The sequence below is a fragment of the Nomascus leucogenys genome, chromosome 6 (genome assembly GCF_006542625.1).
Source record: "Nomascus leucogenys isolate Asia chromosome 6, Asia_NLE_v1, whole genome shotgun sequence".
NCBI classification, from domain to species: domain Eukaryota; kingdom Metazoa; phylum Chordata; class Mammalia; order Primates; family Hylobatidae; genus Nomascus; species Nomascus leucogenys.
Window position 1 is genome coordinate 58591345 of NC_044386.1, and position 18892 is coordinate 58610236.

The 18892-nt window shown below is 41.7% G+C and overlaps 1 protein-coding gene across 4 annotated transcripts in view; it reads left to right on the plus strand.

The window, feature by feature from the left end:
- TTBK2 (tau tubulin kinase 2) overlaps positions 1 to 18892 on the plus strand; it is a 182220-nt gene that overhangs the window by 147070 nt on the left and 16258 nt on the right. For all 4 annotated transcript variants that reach the window (XM_003266784.4, XM_030814219.1, XM_030814220.1 and 1 more), the window contains one exon: positions 1037 to 1625. In XM_003266784.4, the coding sequence (XP_003266832.2) occupies positions 1037 to 1625 (589 nt within the window). The remainder of the gene's footprint in view (positions 1 to 1036; positions 1626 to 18892) is intronic.

Sequence of the window (18892 nt, forward strand, 5' to 3'; positions counted from 1 at the left end):
CAAGTTAAATGAACATTTTTACAGTAACTTTGTTTAGAAAGTAATCTCTTCCACACAACAGTGTAGTGTTGGAGAGGGCATGATAAAGATGGCATTAGGCAGAGATGAGGGGAATACATAAAGGAGGGGAAAAAGTAATTTATACACAAGGGACAGTCAGTTCAATTCACTTTAGTGAAGACCTTCTAGGAGTAAGATACTGTAGGAAAATAGATACCAATAAGTATATCATGCTTGCCCTCAAGAGTTCGCAATCTACCTAGAGAGAAAGGAAGGTGAAACTTGAGAGATCTATACATAGGTAAAGACTGTAATGCATGGTTTTGAGGCACATTATCCCTACAACAAATTTTGATAACAGAAGACAGAAATGAAAAAAGTGTGGGATATATTTATGAATTATAGAAAGCTTCAGTAGTATTCGCAGTATTAAGACCTAATTTCCTTTAATAGTAGTCATGCCCTTCAGTGGTGCATCTCTAGTGGCTACTATTGGTAATGAAATATTAGGTTAGAGGGACTGTGAATTTGACTAAGATGATAATTACCGTGTCCCAAGACAATTCAGCCACTTCTGGCCTACTCCAATCTGGCGTCCATTTTAAACAATCCTTCACATATGTGTGTTCTTCCTCATGTGGTAATCATTCATAGCTATGTTATGTAAGCACATGTCTACATGCTCACATGATCAAAAGGATGGATGGGGCATTGGTTTACACATTTTGAGTTGTGGCTCATATTGAGAATAACTATCAACATACAATAGGGATAAAAGCTTAGTTCAATAAAAAGTTGGTTTGACAAAAGAAGGGAACTAAAAAGGGCCTTGCTGAGGAAAGAACTGAGCTCCATCTTCCAAAGCAGGATGTGGCAGGTAGAGAAGAACATTATCAATGCTGTGAAACTTTCCTTGTGCTTTATCCATCTTTTTTTCTCTCATCTTTGTGTCCATATTAGTTCTCTATGGAGCTTATATATTATATAATAAATGTTTCCTTAGGACAGTTGAGTAACTTCTTTCCATTTCCTTAAGCCTGGAGAAAATGCAGAAAGATACCAGTGCAGGAAAAGAATCTATTCTCCCTGCTTTGCTGCATAAGCCTTGCGTTCCTGCTGCATCCCGTACTGACCACATCTGGCACTATGATGAAGAATATCTTCCAGATGCCTCCAAGCCTGCTTCTGCCAACACCCCTGAGCAGGCAGATGGTGGTGGCAGCAATGGATTTATAGCTGTTAACCTGAGCTCTTGCAAGCAAGAAATTGATTCCAAAGAATGGGTAATTGTGGACAAGGAGCAGGACCTTCAGGATTTTAGGACAAATGAGGCTGTAGGACATAAAACAACTGGAAGTCCTTCTGATGAGGAGCCTGAAGTACTTCAAGTCCTGGAGGCATCACCTCAAGATGAAAAGCTCCAGTTAGGTCCTTGGGCAGAAAATGATCATTTAAAGAAGGAAACCTCAGGTGTGGTCTTAGCACTTTCTGCAGAGGGTCCTCCTACTGCTGCTTCAGAACAATATACAGATAGGCTGGAACTCCAGCCTGGAGCTGCTAGTCAGTTTATTGCAGCGACGCCCACAAGTCTAATGGAGGCACAGGCAGAAGGACCCCTTACAGCGGTAAGAAATTTGTTTTTATTATTATTCTCTGTTACCCACTCAAGGTGCTATTAAGAAAGGACTAACAGTTGATCAACTAAGATTCTTCAGTAGAGGCCTAAATTTTGCAGATGGCCCAGGGAGTGATTTTGTACTAAGTTCTATAGGCAACCCTCCAATATGAAATTTTTCAAAAAGTGAGGTCTTCTTTTATTATATCAAACTCAATACGTGAAATGTCATTATAACCTAATTTTAGAATAACATTTTTAATTAGACTACAAGCACTAGCTATCTGTGTGTTTATATATGCTACAATTTTTTGAAGTTCCTAGCAATTTTTACTATACATTTACTGAGGAAGGCATATATTTAACCATTCATGGTTTGTTCTTTACACTGTATACTATTGCAAGGCCTGAGCCTTTAATTCCCTTTCCCTTTCATAAAGTCCACCCAGGAATTTCTCATATTTCATATTCCTGTTAAACAGTCATTTTATAACATTGATGGCCACTGTTCAAAATGCAGAGTCCCAGGCCTTACTTCCAGAACTTTTGTTTTAGTAGGTTTGGGGAAGAGTGTGCTCAGGAATCCTCATTTTCACAAGCGGATAGAGGCGGCATTTATGATACAGGTCTTCTGCAAAGGAAACTTTTGAGGAACCACTATTGTTTATTTTCAGTTTTGGGCATTCAGCTGGAGAAGCCTGTTACCCTGTTACCAGTAAGCAGTGGTGCCCCCGGTGACTGTGTGAGGAGGAGCCCCAGAAAAGCCAGAGATGGCCAAGCAAAGCCATGAAAAGCCCCCCAGGCTAAATAAGTAACTGGGAACACAAATCTTAGGCACCCACAGGTACCTCTATCCTTATGTGATGAGAGCTACCAGGTTTCCTTAAATTCCATAATCATCTAGCAGTCCCCCTCCTCCAACTCACCAGAAACAGCATTGTTCCCCAAACTGAAATGTTTTCTATTAGAACACAATTCCACATCAGGTGCAAAACAGCGGGAAAAGATACCAGTGAAAATTCATTTTGTGTACAGTTCTGAGAAATTTGCCTGTGCTCCAAAATAGGGAAATAAAGGCCTGCCTCCTTCTTCACCAGTTAGTTAGCAGGTCCCTGTTTCCCGGGACTGCTTTGTATAGTTAGGCAGGTTGTTCGTGGCATAAAGGAATCTAGCCAGGAAACAAATTAGGGCTGAAATCTACCCTAGACTTTGCTTTCCGAACTGTGCATCTTGGCACAGGGCTGTTTCCTTTTGGAAGGGCATTCTTTTCCAAATTGTACAAAGCTATCATGTAGGCTAGAGGTAGGTAACTACTAACTCCCTCCCTCCCTGCTCCATCCTTTCTCCCAACCCACCTTTCCTCTTTCCATTCATCCACTCTTTCTACCTTCCCAGGTTCACTTTATTCTTTAACTCTATTATGCTATGTACTAACTTTTGCTGTAGCATGTTTCCAGCAGCATTCTGGTGTGCCTCCCTTCATGGAGGCTTTCTAAAACCTTTGCTCCATTTCTCCTGGTATTTTTTTGCCCTCTCTCGATGCTGTCCTATTTACAAAGATTGTGCTCATGGTTCTCTTACACTACTGCAGTGTTTTCTCTGACAAGTTGTTGATAGGCTTGTGTTCATGTATGTGATGTTTAACCTTATTTTTAGATATCTTTGAATTATTTTTCTTTCTTTCTTTACTGAGACGCAGTCTCACTCTGTTGCCCAGGTTGGAGCACAGTGGTGCGATCTCGGCTCACTGCAACCTCCGCTTTCTGGGTTCAAGTGATTCTCCTGCCTCGGCCTCCCAAGTAGCTGGAATTACAGGTGCCTACCACCAAGCCCGGCTAATTTTTTTGTATTAATTGAAAGTCTCTAACGAAATGTCAGCTGCATCAATTGTATACTTATTTCTCAGTTTTTTTGTTTCTATTGTAGAGGCAAGGTCTTCCTCAGTCACCCAGGCTGTAGCACAGTGGAACGATCATACCTTACTGTAACCTTGAGCTCCTGGGCTCAAGTGATCCTCACATGCCAGCGTCCCGAGTCACTAGGACTACAGGCATGAGTCACCACACCCAGCTAATTTTGCTGTATTTCAGGGATAACAAGTTGGCACCAACCTGTCAGGTTGGCAATGAAAACTTACATCTAAACAGTTACCTTAAACAACCTGAAGTGATTGTAGTGGGGCTGTTTACAGGAATGAGGACACAGACATATCTGCCTAGGACTTAGGAGTGGAATTTTGGATATCTTTATTTTCTCAACTTCTATTTTCTAATTTTTTTTTAGCATGGTAATTAAAAATCTTTCTGGGAAGGTTAAGGAATGCTTCAGGCCTGGCGTGGTGGCTCATGCCTGTAATCCCAGCACTTTGGGAGGCCGAGGCGGGTGGGTCACGAGGTCAGGAGTTCAAGACCAGCCTGGCCAAGATGGTGAAACCCCGTCTCTACTAAAAATACAAAAAACTAGCCAGGCGTAGTGGCAGGACCCATAATCCTGGCTACTCCGGAAGCTGAGGCAGAGAATTGCTTAAAAACCTCGGAGGCGGAGGTCGCAGTGAGCTGAGATCGTGCCACTGCACTCCAGCCTGGGCGACAGAGCAAGACTCCATGTCAAAAAAAAAAAAGGAAAGAAAAAAAAGAAATAGTTCCATGTGACTTTCCTGGCGAGGCATGCTTTGCTTATTTGGATCCCTTGTATAAACTACAGTGTCTGTGTGAAAGCTCATGGAGTTTTTCAGAGCCTCCATTGACACAGGAATCATCCACACATGTATTAATAGAGGTGTGCTTTAATAATGTGAAAAGGTGAAGACTTTTTGGGTTGGTTACCATCTGTTTAACTTCTTAAAATGGATTTTGCAGGAGGGTTGAATGTATGTATATTGACTGGGGAGTGGCCAAATGTCCTGTGTCTGACCATGAATTCCTATTTTTGATCTAGAAGATTTGGTCATTATAATCATAGGAAAGTTTTTTTTTCTATGAGATTACATCTCTGGAATTGTATTTGATATTACACTTCAACCTATGTACAGTCAGAAAGGATCGGAGATTGGATGGACTGCACTGGAAGGTAAAGAAAGCCCATCTGTGAAGTGCTTGAGTACAGACTGGAATATCACTTGGGAGATTTTTGTGGAAGGAACCTCAGCATGCAATGGTTGATACACTCATGTGTGCAACATTTGTTGAGTGTCTACTGTGAGTTGGGTACTATGCTAAGTACCAAGAATAAAAAGCCCAGTTAGTCACCTCACTGCTTTCAAGGGACTTCAGTCTAGTAAAGAAATAGTTTAAGTGTTATAGGTGCTGTGATAGAAATTTATGTGTTGTAGAAGTTGGACTAGATTTATCCCTAAGTTGTCTTTATTATTATTATTATTATTATACTTTAAGTTCTAGGGTACATGTGCACGACATGCAGGTTTGTTACATAGGTATACACGTGCCATGTTGGTGTGTTGCACCCATCAACTCGTCATTAGGTATTTCTGCTATCCCTCCCCCTGCCCCCCACCCCACGACAGGCCCCGGTGTGTGATGTTCCCCACCCTGTGTCCAGGTATTCTCATTGTTCAGTTCCCACCTATAAGTGAGAACATGTGGTGTTTGGTTTTCTGTCCTTGTGATAGTTTGCTCAGAATGATGGTTTCCAGCTGCATCCATGTCCCTGCAAAGGACATGAACTCATCCTTTTTTATGGCTGCATAGTATTCCATGGTGTATATGTGCCACATTTTCTTAATCCAGTCTATCATTGATGGACATTTGGGTTCCAAGTCTGCTGTTGTGAATAGTGCCACAATAAACATACATGTGCATGTGTCTTTATAGTAGCATGATTTATAATCCTTTGGGTGTATACCCAGTAATGGCATTGCTGGGTCAAATGGTATTTCTAGTTCTAGATCCTCGAGAAATCGCCACACTGTCTTCCACAATGATTGAACTAGTTTACACTCCTACCAACAGTGTACAAGTGTTCCTATTTCTCCACATCCTCTCCAGCATCTGTTGTTTCCTGACTTTTTAATGATCACCATTCTAACTGGTGAGAGATGGTATCTCATTGTGGTTTTGATTTGCATTTCTCTGATGGCCAGTGATGATGAGCATTTTTTCATGTGTCTGTTGGCTGCATAAATGTCTTCTTTTGAGAAGTATCTGTTCATATCCTTTGCCCACTTTTTGTTGGGGTTGTTTGTTTTTGTCTTGTAAATTTGTTTAAGTTCTTTGTAGATTCTGGATATTAGCCCTTTGTCAGATGGATAGATTGCAAAAGTGTTCTCCCGTTCTATAGGTTGCCTCTTCACTCTGATGGTAGTTTCTTTTGCTGTGCAGAAGCTCTTTAGTTTAATTAAATCCCATTTGTCAATTTTGGCTTTTGTTGCCATTGCTTTTGGTGTTTTAGTCGTGAAGTCCTTGTCCGTGCCTGTGTCCTGAATGGTATTGCCTAGGTTTTCTTCTAGGGTTTTTATGGTTTTAGGTCTAACATTTAAGTCTTTAATCCATCTTGAATTAATTTTTGTATAAGGTGTAAGGAAGGGATCCAGTTTCAGCTTTCTACATATGGCTAGCCAGTTTTCCCAGCACCATTTATTAAATAGGGAATCCTTTCCCCATTTCTTGTTTTTGTCAGGTTTGTCAAAGATCAGATGGCTGTAGATGTGTGGTGTTATTTCTGCAGCCTCTGCTGTGTTCCATTGGTCTATATATCTGTTTTGGTACCAGTACCATGCTGTTTTGGTTACTGCAGCCTTGTAGTACAGTTTGAAGTCAGGTAGTATGATGCCTCCAGCTTTGTTCATTTGGCTTAGGATTGTCTTGGCAACGCGGGCTCTTTTTTGGTTCTATATGAAATTTAAAGTAGTTTTTTCCAATTGTGTGAAGAAAGTCATTGGTAGCTTGATGGGGATAGCATTGAATCTATAAATTACCTTGGTAAGTATGGCCATTTTCACGATACTGATTCTTCCTATCCATGAACATGGAATGTTCTTCCATTTGTTTGTGTCCTCTTTTATTTCTTTGAGCAGTGGTTCATAGTTCTCCTTGAAGAGGTCCTTCATATCCCTTGTAAGTTGGATTCCTAGGTATTTTATTTTCTTTGTAGCAATTGGGAATGGGAGTTCACTCATGATTTGGCTCTCTGTCTGTTATTGGTGTATAGGAATGCTTGTGATTTTTGCACATTGATTTTGTATCCTGAGACTTTGCTGAAGTTGCTTATCAGCTCACGGAGATTTTGGGCTGAGATGATGGAGTTTTCTAAATATACAATCATGTCATCTGCAAACAGGGACAATTTTACTTCCTCTTTTCCTAATTGAATACCCCTTATTTCTTTCTCTTGCCTGATTGCCCTGGCCAGAACTTCCAACACTATGTTGAATAAGAGTGGTGAGAGAGGGCATCCCTGTCTTGTGCCAGTTTTCAAAGGGAATGCTTCCAGTTTTTGCCCATTCAGTATGATATTGGCTGTGGGTTTGTCATAACTCACTCTTATTATTTTGAGATACGTTCCACAGATACCTAGTTTTTTGAGAGTTTTTAGCACGAAGGGCTGTTGAATTTTGTCGAAGGCCTTTTCTGCATCTGTTGAGATAAACATATGGTTTTTGTCATTGGTTCTGTTTATGTGATGAATTATGCTTATTGATTTACATATTTTGAACCAGCCTTGCATCCCAGGGATGAAGCCAACTTGATAGTGATGGATAAGCTTTTTGACATGCTGCTGGATTCCGTTTGCCAGTATTTTATTGAGGATTTGTGCATCAATGTTCATCAGGGATATTGGTCGAAAATTCTTTTTTTGTTGTTGTATCTCTGCCAGGCTTTGGTATCAGGATGATGCTGGCCTCATAAAATGAGTTAGGGAGGTTTCCCTCTTTTTCTATTGATTGGAATAGTTTCAGAAGGAATGGTACCAGCTCCTTTTTGTACCTCTAGTAGAATACGGCTGTGAATCCATCTGGTCCTGGACTTCTTTTGGTTGGTAGGCTATTTATTGCCTCAATTTCAGAGCCTGTTATTGGTCTATTCAGAGATTCAACTTCTTCCTGGTTTAGTCTTGGGAGGGTGTATGTGTCGAGGAATTTATCCATTTCTTCTAGATTTTCTAGTTTATTTGCATAGAGGTGTTTATAGTATTCTCTGATGGTAGTTTGTATTTCTGTTAGATGGTGGTGATATCCCCTTTATCATTTTTATTGCATCTATTTGATTCTTCTCTCTTTTCTTTTTTATTAGTCTTGCTAGCAGTCTATCAATTTTTTGATCTTTTCAAAAAACCAGCTCCTGGATTCATTGATTTTTTGAAGGTTTTTTTTGTGTCTCGGTTTCCTTCAGTTCTGCTCTGTCTCTATCTCCTTCAGTTCTTGCCTTCTGCTAGCTTTTGAATGTGTTTGCTCTTGCTTCTCTAGTTCTTTTAATTGTGATGTTAGGGTGTCGATTTTAGATCTTTCCTGCTTTCTCTTGTGGGCATTTAGTGCTATAAATTTCCCTCTACACACTGCTTTAAATGTGTCCCAGAGATTCTGGTATGTTGTGTCTTTGTTCTCATTGGTTTCAAAGAACATCTTTATTTCTTCCTTCATTTCGTTATTTACCCAGTAGTCATTCAGGAACAGGTTGTTCAGTTTCCATGTAGTTGTGCGGTTTTGAGTGAGTTTCTTAATCCTGAGTTCTAATTTGATTGCACTGTGGTCTGACAGTTTGTTATAATTTCTGTTCTTTTACATTTGCTGAGGAGTGCTCTACTTCCAACTATGTGGTCAACTTTGGAATAAGTGTGATGTGGTGCTGAGAAGAATGTATATTCTGTTGATTTGGGGTGGAGAGTTCTGTAGATGTCTATTAGGTCTGCTTGGTGCAGAGCTGAGTTCAAGTCCTGGATATCCTTGTTAACCTTCTGTCTGGTTGATCTGTCTAATATTGACAGTGGGGTATTAAAGTCTCCCATTATTATTGTGTGGGAGTCTAAGTCTCTTTGTAGGTCACTAAGGACTTGCTTTATGAATCTGGGTGCTCCTGTATTGGGTGCATATATATTTAGGATAGTTAGCTCTTCTTGTTGAATTGATCCCTTTACCATTATGTAATGACCTTCTTTGTCTCTTTTGATCTTTGTTGGTTTAAAGTCTGTTTTATCAGACACTAGGATTGCAACCCTTGCTTTTTTGTTTTTTGCTTTCCATTTGCTTGGTAGATCTTCCTTCATCCCTTTATTTTGAGCCTATGTGTGTCTCTGCATGTGAGATAGGTCTCCTGAATACAGCACACTGATGGGTCTTGACTCTTTATCCAATTTGCCAGTCCGTGTCTTTTAATTGGGGCATTTAGCTCATTTACATTTAAGGTTAATATTGTTATGTGTGCATTTGATCCTGTCATTATGGTGTTAGCTGGTTATTTTGCCAGTTAGTTGATGCAGTTTCTTCCTAGCATCAATGGTCTTTACAATTTGGCATGTTTTTGCAGTGGCTGGTACAGTTCCTTTCCATGTTTAGTGCTTCCTTCAGGAGCTCTTGTAAGGCAGGCCTGGAGGTGACAGAATCTCTCAGCATTTGCTTGTCTGTAAAGGATTTTATTTCTCCTTCACTTATGAAGCTTAGTTTGGCTGGATATGAAATTCTGGGTTGAAAATTCTTTTCTTTAAGAATGTTGAATATTGGCCCCCACTCTCTTCTGGCTTGTAGAGTTTCTGCCGAGAGATCCGCTCTTAGTCTGATGGGCTTCCCTTTGTGGGTAACCTGACCTTTCTCTCTGGCTGCCCTTAACATTTTTTCCTTCATTTCAACCTTGGTGAATCTGACAATTATGTGTCTTGGAGTTGCTCTTCTCATGGAGTATCTTTGTGGTGGTCTCTGTATTTCCTGAATTTGAATGTTGGCCTGTCTTGCTAGGTTGGGGAAGTTCTCCTGGATAATATCCTGCAGAGTGTTTTCCAGCTTGGTTCCATTCTCCTTGTCACTTTCAGGTACACCAATCAAACGTAGATTTGGTCTTTTCACATAGTCCCATATTTCTTGGAGGCTTTGTTCATTTCTTTTTGCTCTTTTTTCTCTAAACTTCTCTTCTCGCTTCATTTCATTAATTTGATCTTCAATCACTGATACCCTTTCTTCCACATGGTCAAATCGGCTACTGAAGCTTGTGCGTGCGGCACGTAGTTTTTGTGCAATGGTTTTCAGCCCCGTCAGCTCATTTAAGGTCTTCTCTACACTGTTTATTCTAGTTAGCCATTCGTCTAATCTTTTTTCAAGGTTTTTAGCTTCCTTGTGTTGGGTTCGAACATCCTCCTTTAGCTCGGAGAAGTTTGTTATTAGCGACCTTCTGAAGCCTACTTCTGTCAACTCATCAAATTCATTCTCCATCCAGCTTTGTTCCATTGATGGCAAGGAGCTGTGATCCTTTGGAGGAGAAGAGGTGCTCTGGCTTTTAGAATTTTCAGCTTTTTTGCTCTGTTTTTTCCTCATCTTTGTGGTTTTATCTACCTTTGGTCTTTGATGATGGTGACCTACAGATGGGGTTTTGGTGTGGATGTCCTTTTTGTTGATATTGATGCTATTCCTTTCTGTTTGTTAGTTTTCTTTCTAACAGTCAGATCCTTCAGTTGCAGGTCTGTTGGAGTTTGCTGGAGGTCCACTCCAGACTCTGTTTACCTGGGTATCACCAGCAGAGGCTGCAGAACAGCAAACATTGCAGAACAGCAGATATTGCTGCCTGATTCTTCCTCTGGAAGCTTCGTCTCAGAGGGGCACCCAGCTGTATGAGGTGACACTCAGCCCCTGCTGGGAGGTGTCTTCTAGTTAGGCTACACGGGCATCAGGGACCCACTTGAGGAGGCAGTCTGTCCATTCTCTGAGCTCAAACTCCATGCTGGGAGAACCACTGCTCTCTTCAGAGCTGTCAGACAGGGACGTTTAAGTTTGCAAAAGTTTCTGCCACCTTTTGTTCAGCTATGCTCTGCCCCAAGAGGTGGAGTCTACAGAGGCAGCAGGCCTTACTGAGCTGCAGTGGGCTCTGCCCAGTTCGAGCTTCCTTGGCTGCTTTGTTTACCTACTCAAGCCTCAGCAATGGCAGACGCCCCTCCCCCTGCCAGGCTGCTGCCCCACAGGTCTATCTCAGACTGCTGCGCTAGCAGTGAGCAAGGCTCCGTGGGTACCCGCTGAGCCAGGTGCAGGATGTAATCTCCTGGTGTGCCGTTTGCTAAGACCTTTGGAAGAGCGCAGTATTTGGGCGGGAGTGTCCCGTTTTTCCAGGTACTGTCTGTCATGGCTTCCCTTGGCTAGGGGAAGGGAAATCCCCCAACCCCCTTATGCTTCCCGGGTGAGGTGATGCCCTGCCCTGCTTCAGCTTGCCCTCCATGGGCTGGACCCACTCTCCAACCAGTCCCAGTGAGATGAATCAGGTACCTCAGTTGGAAATGCAGAAATCACCTGTCTTCTGCGTCAATCATGCTGGGAGCTGCAGACCGGAGCTGTTCCTATTCGGCCATCTTGGGACAGAATCCCTAAGGTGTCTTTCAATACTGCATGAAGGGGCTAGAAAACTGACTGTTTAATCCTGTCGCCATGTATATAATATATAATTACAGGCCTGCCAAAAAATATTTTTGTTTTAGTCTATCTTTTCTGGGCTTCTGTTCTTTGGATATGAGTTATGGCTTATGATTTTTAGTACTCCCACAAAATTTTTATAATTGCAAACCCCTTTAAAGACACATTAAACTATCAATAATGAGTGACTTGTCTGGGGAGTGGGATGACGAGGTAAGGACAAAAGCAGCTTTTACTTTTCATTCACTTAGGTTTTGAGGCTTTAGGTTTAAAAGTTTTGCCCACCTCTGTAGCAAAGACTGCTGCCTTCCCCACTCTTCCCCATCCACCCTCATCTCAATCCACATTGGCCAAAGTGGGAGATACCATGTATGGCCTCTTAAAAAAATTATAATTGACACATAATAATCATACATATGTATGAGGTACATAGTGATGTTTTGAGACATACAATGTATAGTGACCAGATCAGCGTAACTAGCATCTACATCATCTCAAACATTTATCGTTTCTTTGTGTTGGGAGCATTCGATATTCTTTCTTCTATCTATTTGAAAATATATATTATTGGGCCAGGCACAGTGGCTCATGCCTGTAATCCCAGCACTTTGGGAGGCTGAGGCAGGTGGATTCCCTGAGGTCAGGAGTTCGAGACCAACCTGGCTAACATGGTGAAACCCTGTGTCTACTAAAAACACAAAAATTAGCCGGGTGTGGTGGGGCATGCTTATAATCCCAGCTACTTGGGAGGCTGAGGCAGGAGAACTGCTTGAACCCAGGAGGTGGAGGTTGCAGTGAGCAAAGATTGCACTCTACACTCCAGCCTGGGTGACAGACTGAGACTCTGTCTCAAAAAAAAAAAAAAAAAAAAAAAAAAAAAAAAAAAAAATATATATATATATATATATATATGTATATATCATTGTTAACTGTAATCATCCTGTAGTGCTATGGAACACTAGAAGTTATTCCTTCTCTCTAGCTGTAATTTTGTATCCTTTAACAAATCTTTCCCTATCTCCCCATTCCCACTACTGTTTCCAGCCTCTAATAACCTCTCTTCTACTTTTTACTTACGTAAAATCAACTTTTTTTAGCTTCCTCATATATTAGTGAGAACATGCGGTATTTGTCTTTCTTTGCTTGGCTTATTTCATTTAACATAACAGCCACAAGTGCCATCCATGTTGCCATGAATGACAGCATTTTATTTTTTATGGCTGAATAGTATTCCCTTGTTTATATATACCACATTTTATTTTATTTATTTATTTATTTATTTTTTGAGACAGCGTCTTGCTCTGTCACCCAGGCTGGAGTGCAGTGGTGGTGATCTTGGCTCAGTGCAACCACCACCTCCCGGGTTCAAGCAGTGCTCCTGCCTCAGCCTCCTGGGTAGCTGGGACTACAGGCACATGCCACCATCCCTGGCTAATTTTTGTATTTTTTGTAGAGATGGGGTTTCACCATGTTGGCCAGGCTGGTCTCTAACTCTGACCTCAGGTGATCCACCTGCCTTGGCCTTTCAAAGTTCTGGGATTACAGGCATGAGCCACCATGCCTGGCCGATATACCACATTTTCTTTATCCACTCATCTGTTGTTGTACACTTGGGTTGATTCCATATCTTGGCTATTGTGAACAGTGATGCAGTAAACGTGAGTGTGCAGATATCTCTTCAATATACTGATCTTCCCAGTAGTGGGATTGCTGAATTGTATGGTAGTTCTATTTGTAGTTTTTTTGAGGAACCTACATACTTTTCTCCATAGTAGTAACTGTACTAGTTTACATTCCTACTGTATTAGTCTGTTTTCATACTGCTGATAAAGACATACCCAAGACTGAGCAATTTACAAAAGAAAGAAGTTTAATTGGACTTATAATTCCACATGGCTGGGGAGGCCTCACAATCATGGTGGAAGGCAAGGAGGAGCAAGTCACATCCTACATGGATGGCAGCAGGCAAAGAGAGCTTGTGCAGGAAAACTCTCCCTTATAACCATCAGATCTCATGAGACTTACTCACTATCACGAGAACTGCATGAGAAAGACCTGCCCCCATGATTCAGTTACCTCCCACTGGGTCCCTCCCACAACATGTGGGAATTCAATATGAGATTTGGGTGGGGACACAGCCAAACCATATCACCCACCAACACTGTATTTGAGAGTTCTCTTTTCTCTGCATCCTTGCCAGCATTTGTTATTTTTTGTCTTTTTGATGATAGCCATTTTTACTGGGGTGATACAATATCTCATTGTGGTTTTTATTTGCATTTCCCTGATGACTAGTGATACTGAACATTTTTTCATATATGTGTTGGCCATTTGTATATCTTCTTTTGAGAAATGTCTCTGTAGACCATTTGCCCATTTTCTAATGAGATGTTTTTCTTTTCTTTTCTTTTCTCTTTTTTTTTTTTGGCTGTTGAGATGTTTGAGTTTCTTACATATTCTGGATATTAATCCCATTAGATGAATAGTTTGTAGATATTTTCTTCCATTTTGTAGGTTATCTTTTCACTCTATTGACTGTTTCCTTTGCTGTGAAGAAGGTTTTTAGTTTGATATAATCCAATTTATTTTTGTTTTTGTTGCCTGTGCTTTTGAGGTCTTATTCATAAAGTATTTTCCTAGACTAGTGTTCTGAAACATTTACCCTATGTTTTCTTCTAGTAGTTTTGTAGTTTCAGGCCTTGCATTTAGGTCTTTAATCCATTTTGAGCTGATTTTTATATAAGGTGAGAGATGGGGGTCTAGTTTAATTTTTCTGCATGTGGCTATCCAGTTTTCCCAGCATCATTTATTGAAGAGACTGTTCTTTCCCCCAGTGAATGCTGTGGTGCCTTTGTCAAACTCAGTTGGCTGTAGATAAATGGATCTATTTCTGGATTCTCTGATCTGTTCTGTTGGTCTGTGTGTCTATTTTTATGCCAGTACCATGCCGTTTTGGTTACTATAGCTTTGTAGTATAATTTGAAATTAGGTAGTGTTATACCTCCAACTTGTTTTGTTTTCTTTTGTGTTTTTGCTTAGGATTGCTTTAGCTATTTGGGGTCGGATTGTTTTTCTATTTCTGCAAAAAATGTCATTGGTATTTTGATAGGGATTGCATTGAATCTGTAGCACTTCAGATACTATAGGCATTTAAACACTATTAATTTAGCTATATTAATTCTTCCAATACAAGAGCATGAGATATCTTTCCATTTTATTGTATGTCCTCTTCAATTTCTTTCATTAGTATTTTCTGGTTTTACTTGTGGAGATCTTTCACTTCTTTGGTTAAATTTATTCCTAGTTATTTTGTTTGTTAAGCAAACAAAATACAGAAAATCTAGTAGATCCTGTAGGTTTTCTTCATTAAAAAATTTGATTTTTGTCTGCCTGAGTTATTCAAAAGACCTGTCTTCAAATTCAGAAATTCTGCCTGGTCTAGTCTGTTGTTGAAGCTCTCAATTGTATTTTTTATTTCATTCATTGAATTCTTTTTTTTTTGTTTTGTTTTGTTTTTGAGACAGAGTCTCGCTCTGCCACCCAGGCTGGAGTGCAGTGGCGTGATCTCAGCTCACTGCAACCTCTGCCTCCTGGTTCAAGCAATTCTCCTGCCTCAGCCTCCTGAGTAGCTGGGATTACAGGTGCCCACCACCACACCTGGCTAATTTTTGTATTTTTAGTAGAGATGGGGTTTCACCATGTTGGCCAGGCTGGTCTCAAACTCCTGACCTCAAGTGATCTGCCCACCTCGGCCTCCTAAAGTGCTGGGATTATAGGCGTGAGCCACCACACCCGGCCCATTTAATTCTTTTTTTTTTTTTTTTTTTTTTTTTTTGAGACGGAGTCTCGCTCTGTCGCCCAGGCTGGAGTGCAGTGGCGCGATCTCGGCTCACTGGAAGCTCCGCCTCCCGGGTTCACGCCATTCTCCTGCCTCAGCCTCTCCGAGTAGCTGGGACTACAGGCGCCCGCCACCACGCCCAGCTAATTTTTTGTATTTTTAGTAGAGACGGGGTTTCACCGTGGTCTCGATCTCATGACCTCGTGATCCACCCGCCTCGGCCTCCCAAAGTGCTGGGATTACAAGCGTGAGCCACCGCGCCTGGCCCATTTAATTCTTTAGTGCTAAGATTTCTTTGGTTCTTTTTTATGATATCTATTTCTGTTGAATTTCTCATTGAAATCATGAATTGTTTTTCTGATTTAACTGAATTGTCTATCTTTATTCTCTTATATGTCACTGAGTTTCTTTAAAATTATTATTTAGATTTTTTTTCTGGGATTTTGTATAATTCCTTATGATTGGGGTCTTTTACTGGAGAATTATCGTTCCTTGAGTGGTGTCATATTTCCTTGCTTTTTCATGTTTGATGTGTCCCTATGTTGATTTCTATGCATCTGGTAGAACAGTTGACTCTCCAAATTTTATGGAGTAGATTTCATAGGGAAAGACTTGAGTCTTGGGGTATCAGTTGGGTGTGGTGCCGTCGCTTTGATGCTAGGTGGATGCAATAGTGTAGTCTTCATGCAATTTCTTCAGCTGTAACCCATGCTGGAGATGTTTGCAAGTGTCTCTGTGGCCTAAGGTGAGAGTTTGTGGCAGTGTTGGCATGATTTTTCTGAGTGTGGTCTCACCAGGCTGCTTCTCAGGTCAGGGTCTGCATGTGCACACAAGTGGGTCAGCCAGTTTGGAGTCTGGCTCACTGGGGTTGGGGCCACAGTGCTGTTACTGTGGCCAGGGGCATGGGCTCATGGCTGCTGGGCTGGGCTGGGAGGCATACCTGCCAGGGGCAGGCTCAGCAGGCTGTTTCTCAGGTCCAAGGCACAGGTGTGCAGTCGCTCAGCTGGCCTGGGGGTGTATCTGCCAGGAGCTGGCCTGAGCCAGCTGGCCCTGAGTGCTGGCAAATACACTGACCTGAAGGTGGGTCAGCTCCTCAGGGGTTTGAAAGCCTCTCCTGCTCAAGGGTGTGTCTGCCCTGTGTGGGACTGCCAGACTGTTTCTCTACCTGGAAGTGTGCATGCCATGGGTTAGTTTTCCTGCTGTGCAGGACTCGAATCACAGCTGATCCTGAGCCCAGGCTCCAAGCACTCAGGGTCATGACATTGTAGCCACCAGCCACCTGTGTGAGCTTGGTGGAATGAAGATGGAGCCCAAGGGCTGGAGAGGTGCAGTGGCTTCTGACTCCCGGAACAGGGTACACTCCAGAAGTGGCTCTGGCCTTAGGGTGGCACTAAGCTGTGGCAGCTTGGCTCACGGGTGGGCGGGAATGCTCACCTTGTTCTCCTAATCTGGAGCAAAGCAGCTGTGTGAATTTTTAGCAGCTCTCCAAACTAGGCTCCAGGCTTGCAAGGACTGTTGGTTTCTCTTGTAGTAAGGATTGTAGGTGTTTGCAGTGGCAGTGAGGGCTGATGAGGCTGTTCTGCTTACCTTTTTCCCACAACAGGAAGTCCTTCCTGACTCCAGCCCAATCTGGGCTTGGGTAACAGGGCAGCAGAGGCTGGGTGCCTCCATGCTGCCTTCTTGGGCTTCTTCTTTTTTTTTTTTTGAGATGGAATCTCGCTTTGTCACCCAGGCTGGAGTGCAATGGCGCCATCTCGGCTCACTGCAACCTCCGCCTCATGGGTTCAAGTGATTCTCCTGCCGCAGCCTCCCAAGTAGCTGGGATTACAGGCATGTGCCACCACACCCGGCTAATTTTGTATTTTTAGTAGAGACGGGGTTTCTGCATGTTTGTCAGGCTGGTCTTGAACTCCTGACCTCAGGTGATCTGCCTGCCTTGGCCTCCCAAAGTGCTGGGATTACAGGCGTAAGCCACCGTGCCCAGCTGTAATTTTCAACATTTCTATAAAGTATTATATAAAGCTGCTTTAGACAAAAAAGGTCTGAGGTAGAATTTGAATGGCTGAAATTTAACTTATTAATAGGCCAGGCTGTATTAGGTACCAATAAATTATTCTATGTATATCTCTGCTCAATTATTTGTCTTTGTCAACAAACAAAAATGAGACATAGAAATTTCAGGCCGGGCGCGGTGGCTCACGCTTGTAATCCCAGCACTTTGGGAGGCCGAGGCGGGCGGATCACGAGGTCAGGAGATCGAGGCCATCCTGGCTAACACAGTGAAACCCCGTCTCTACTAAAAAATACAAAAAATTAGCCGGGCGTGGTGGCGGGCGCCTGTAGTCCCAGCTACTCGGAGAGGCTGAGGCAGGAGAATGGCATGAACCTGGGAGGCGGAGCTTGCAGTGAGCCGAGATTGCGCCACTGCACTCCAGCCTGGGCGACAGAGCAAGACTCCGTCTCAAAAAAAAAAAAAAAAAAAGAAATTTCATATACCACATTCTTTTCATTTGGAAGAAAGGCTATTTGGAATGGATGTTGAATTTCGCAAATTATCTTAGTAACATTACAATCCTTGAATGAGAGAAAAGTAAAAGGATAATTTGTAAGTTAAAATCCAAATGGTAGTTGGTTTGCAGCTCATTGTTTCTCACTAGTGGCTAGTTTGAAACATGGGGTGACTGAAAAATAGTGAGGCTGCTTTTACCTGAACCATTAAGTAAGACACTAATTTTGGTCAAACTTAGTACTAGGCACTGATAGAACTAAGAAACTATGAAAGAAATGGAAAATATTGAGATCCTTTTCTAATTCTTTAGAAAGATGTACATGATACAATTATAGAACAGAAGAAAGGAAATGATTGGATTAATGCCATAATGAAATGTTTGTGAATTATGGAAATTAAAGCTATAAAAGATGTATATGGCTTACTGGCAGATTATTTGGTCCATTTGCAGAGCGCCCCAAGTATGAGAACTGCTTTTATGTCTTTATAGTTTAAGGAAGCTATTTGCAGCTACACTTAGAATTAGCTTTCTCTTCTCTATACTCAACTACTGATCCTAGGTTTTCTCCTTTTATTTTGTCAGATAATGTTATTGCAGACTCACTTTCCCAACTTTGAGAGTGTGTAGTACATGTCAGTAGGCTGTACTGTGCTGTGCACAACTTTCAAAATCCTGAAGTCCTATCTATGACTTCTTGGCTGTGTTTTTCCTCATTTGTGAATTTGTATTAGTAATAGTACTCTGACCGGGCACAGTGGCTCATATCTGTAATCTCAGCACTTTGGGAGGCCTAGTCAGGGAGATCTCTTGAGCGCAGGAGTTCAAGACCAGCCTGGGCAACATAGTGAGACCCTGTCTGTGCAAATTTTTTTTTTTTTAATTAGCTGGTGTGGTGCTGCATGCCTATAGTCTCAGCTACTTGGGAGTCTGAGGTGGAGGGATTGCTTGAGCCCAGGAGTTGGAGACTGCAGTGAGCTGTGATTGCACCACTGCACCTAGCCTGGGTGACAGAGAAAGACTCTGTCTCTAAAAATAATAATAATAATTAAAAAATGATAATAGTAGCCGATTAAAATATAAAGAAGCTATGAAATGGGGTTTGTAAAAATGATCTGGGAAATATGAAATTTAAAGTACTATGAAAATATATGAGAGTAGTTTGTGCACAGTTTATCATAATTGCTCAGAATCTTTTCAAGAAAAATTCTCCCATCTGGTGATTCATATATTTTTTTTTATTGTTATTGGTTTGGTGTTTTGTTTTTGTTTTGTTTTTTGTTTTTTTTGAGGCGGGGTATTGCTATGTTGCCCAGGCTGGTCTCAAAACTCCTCGGCTCAAGCAATCTTCCTGCCTCAGCCTCTTGAGTAGC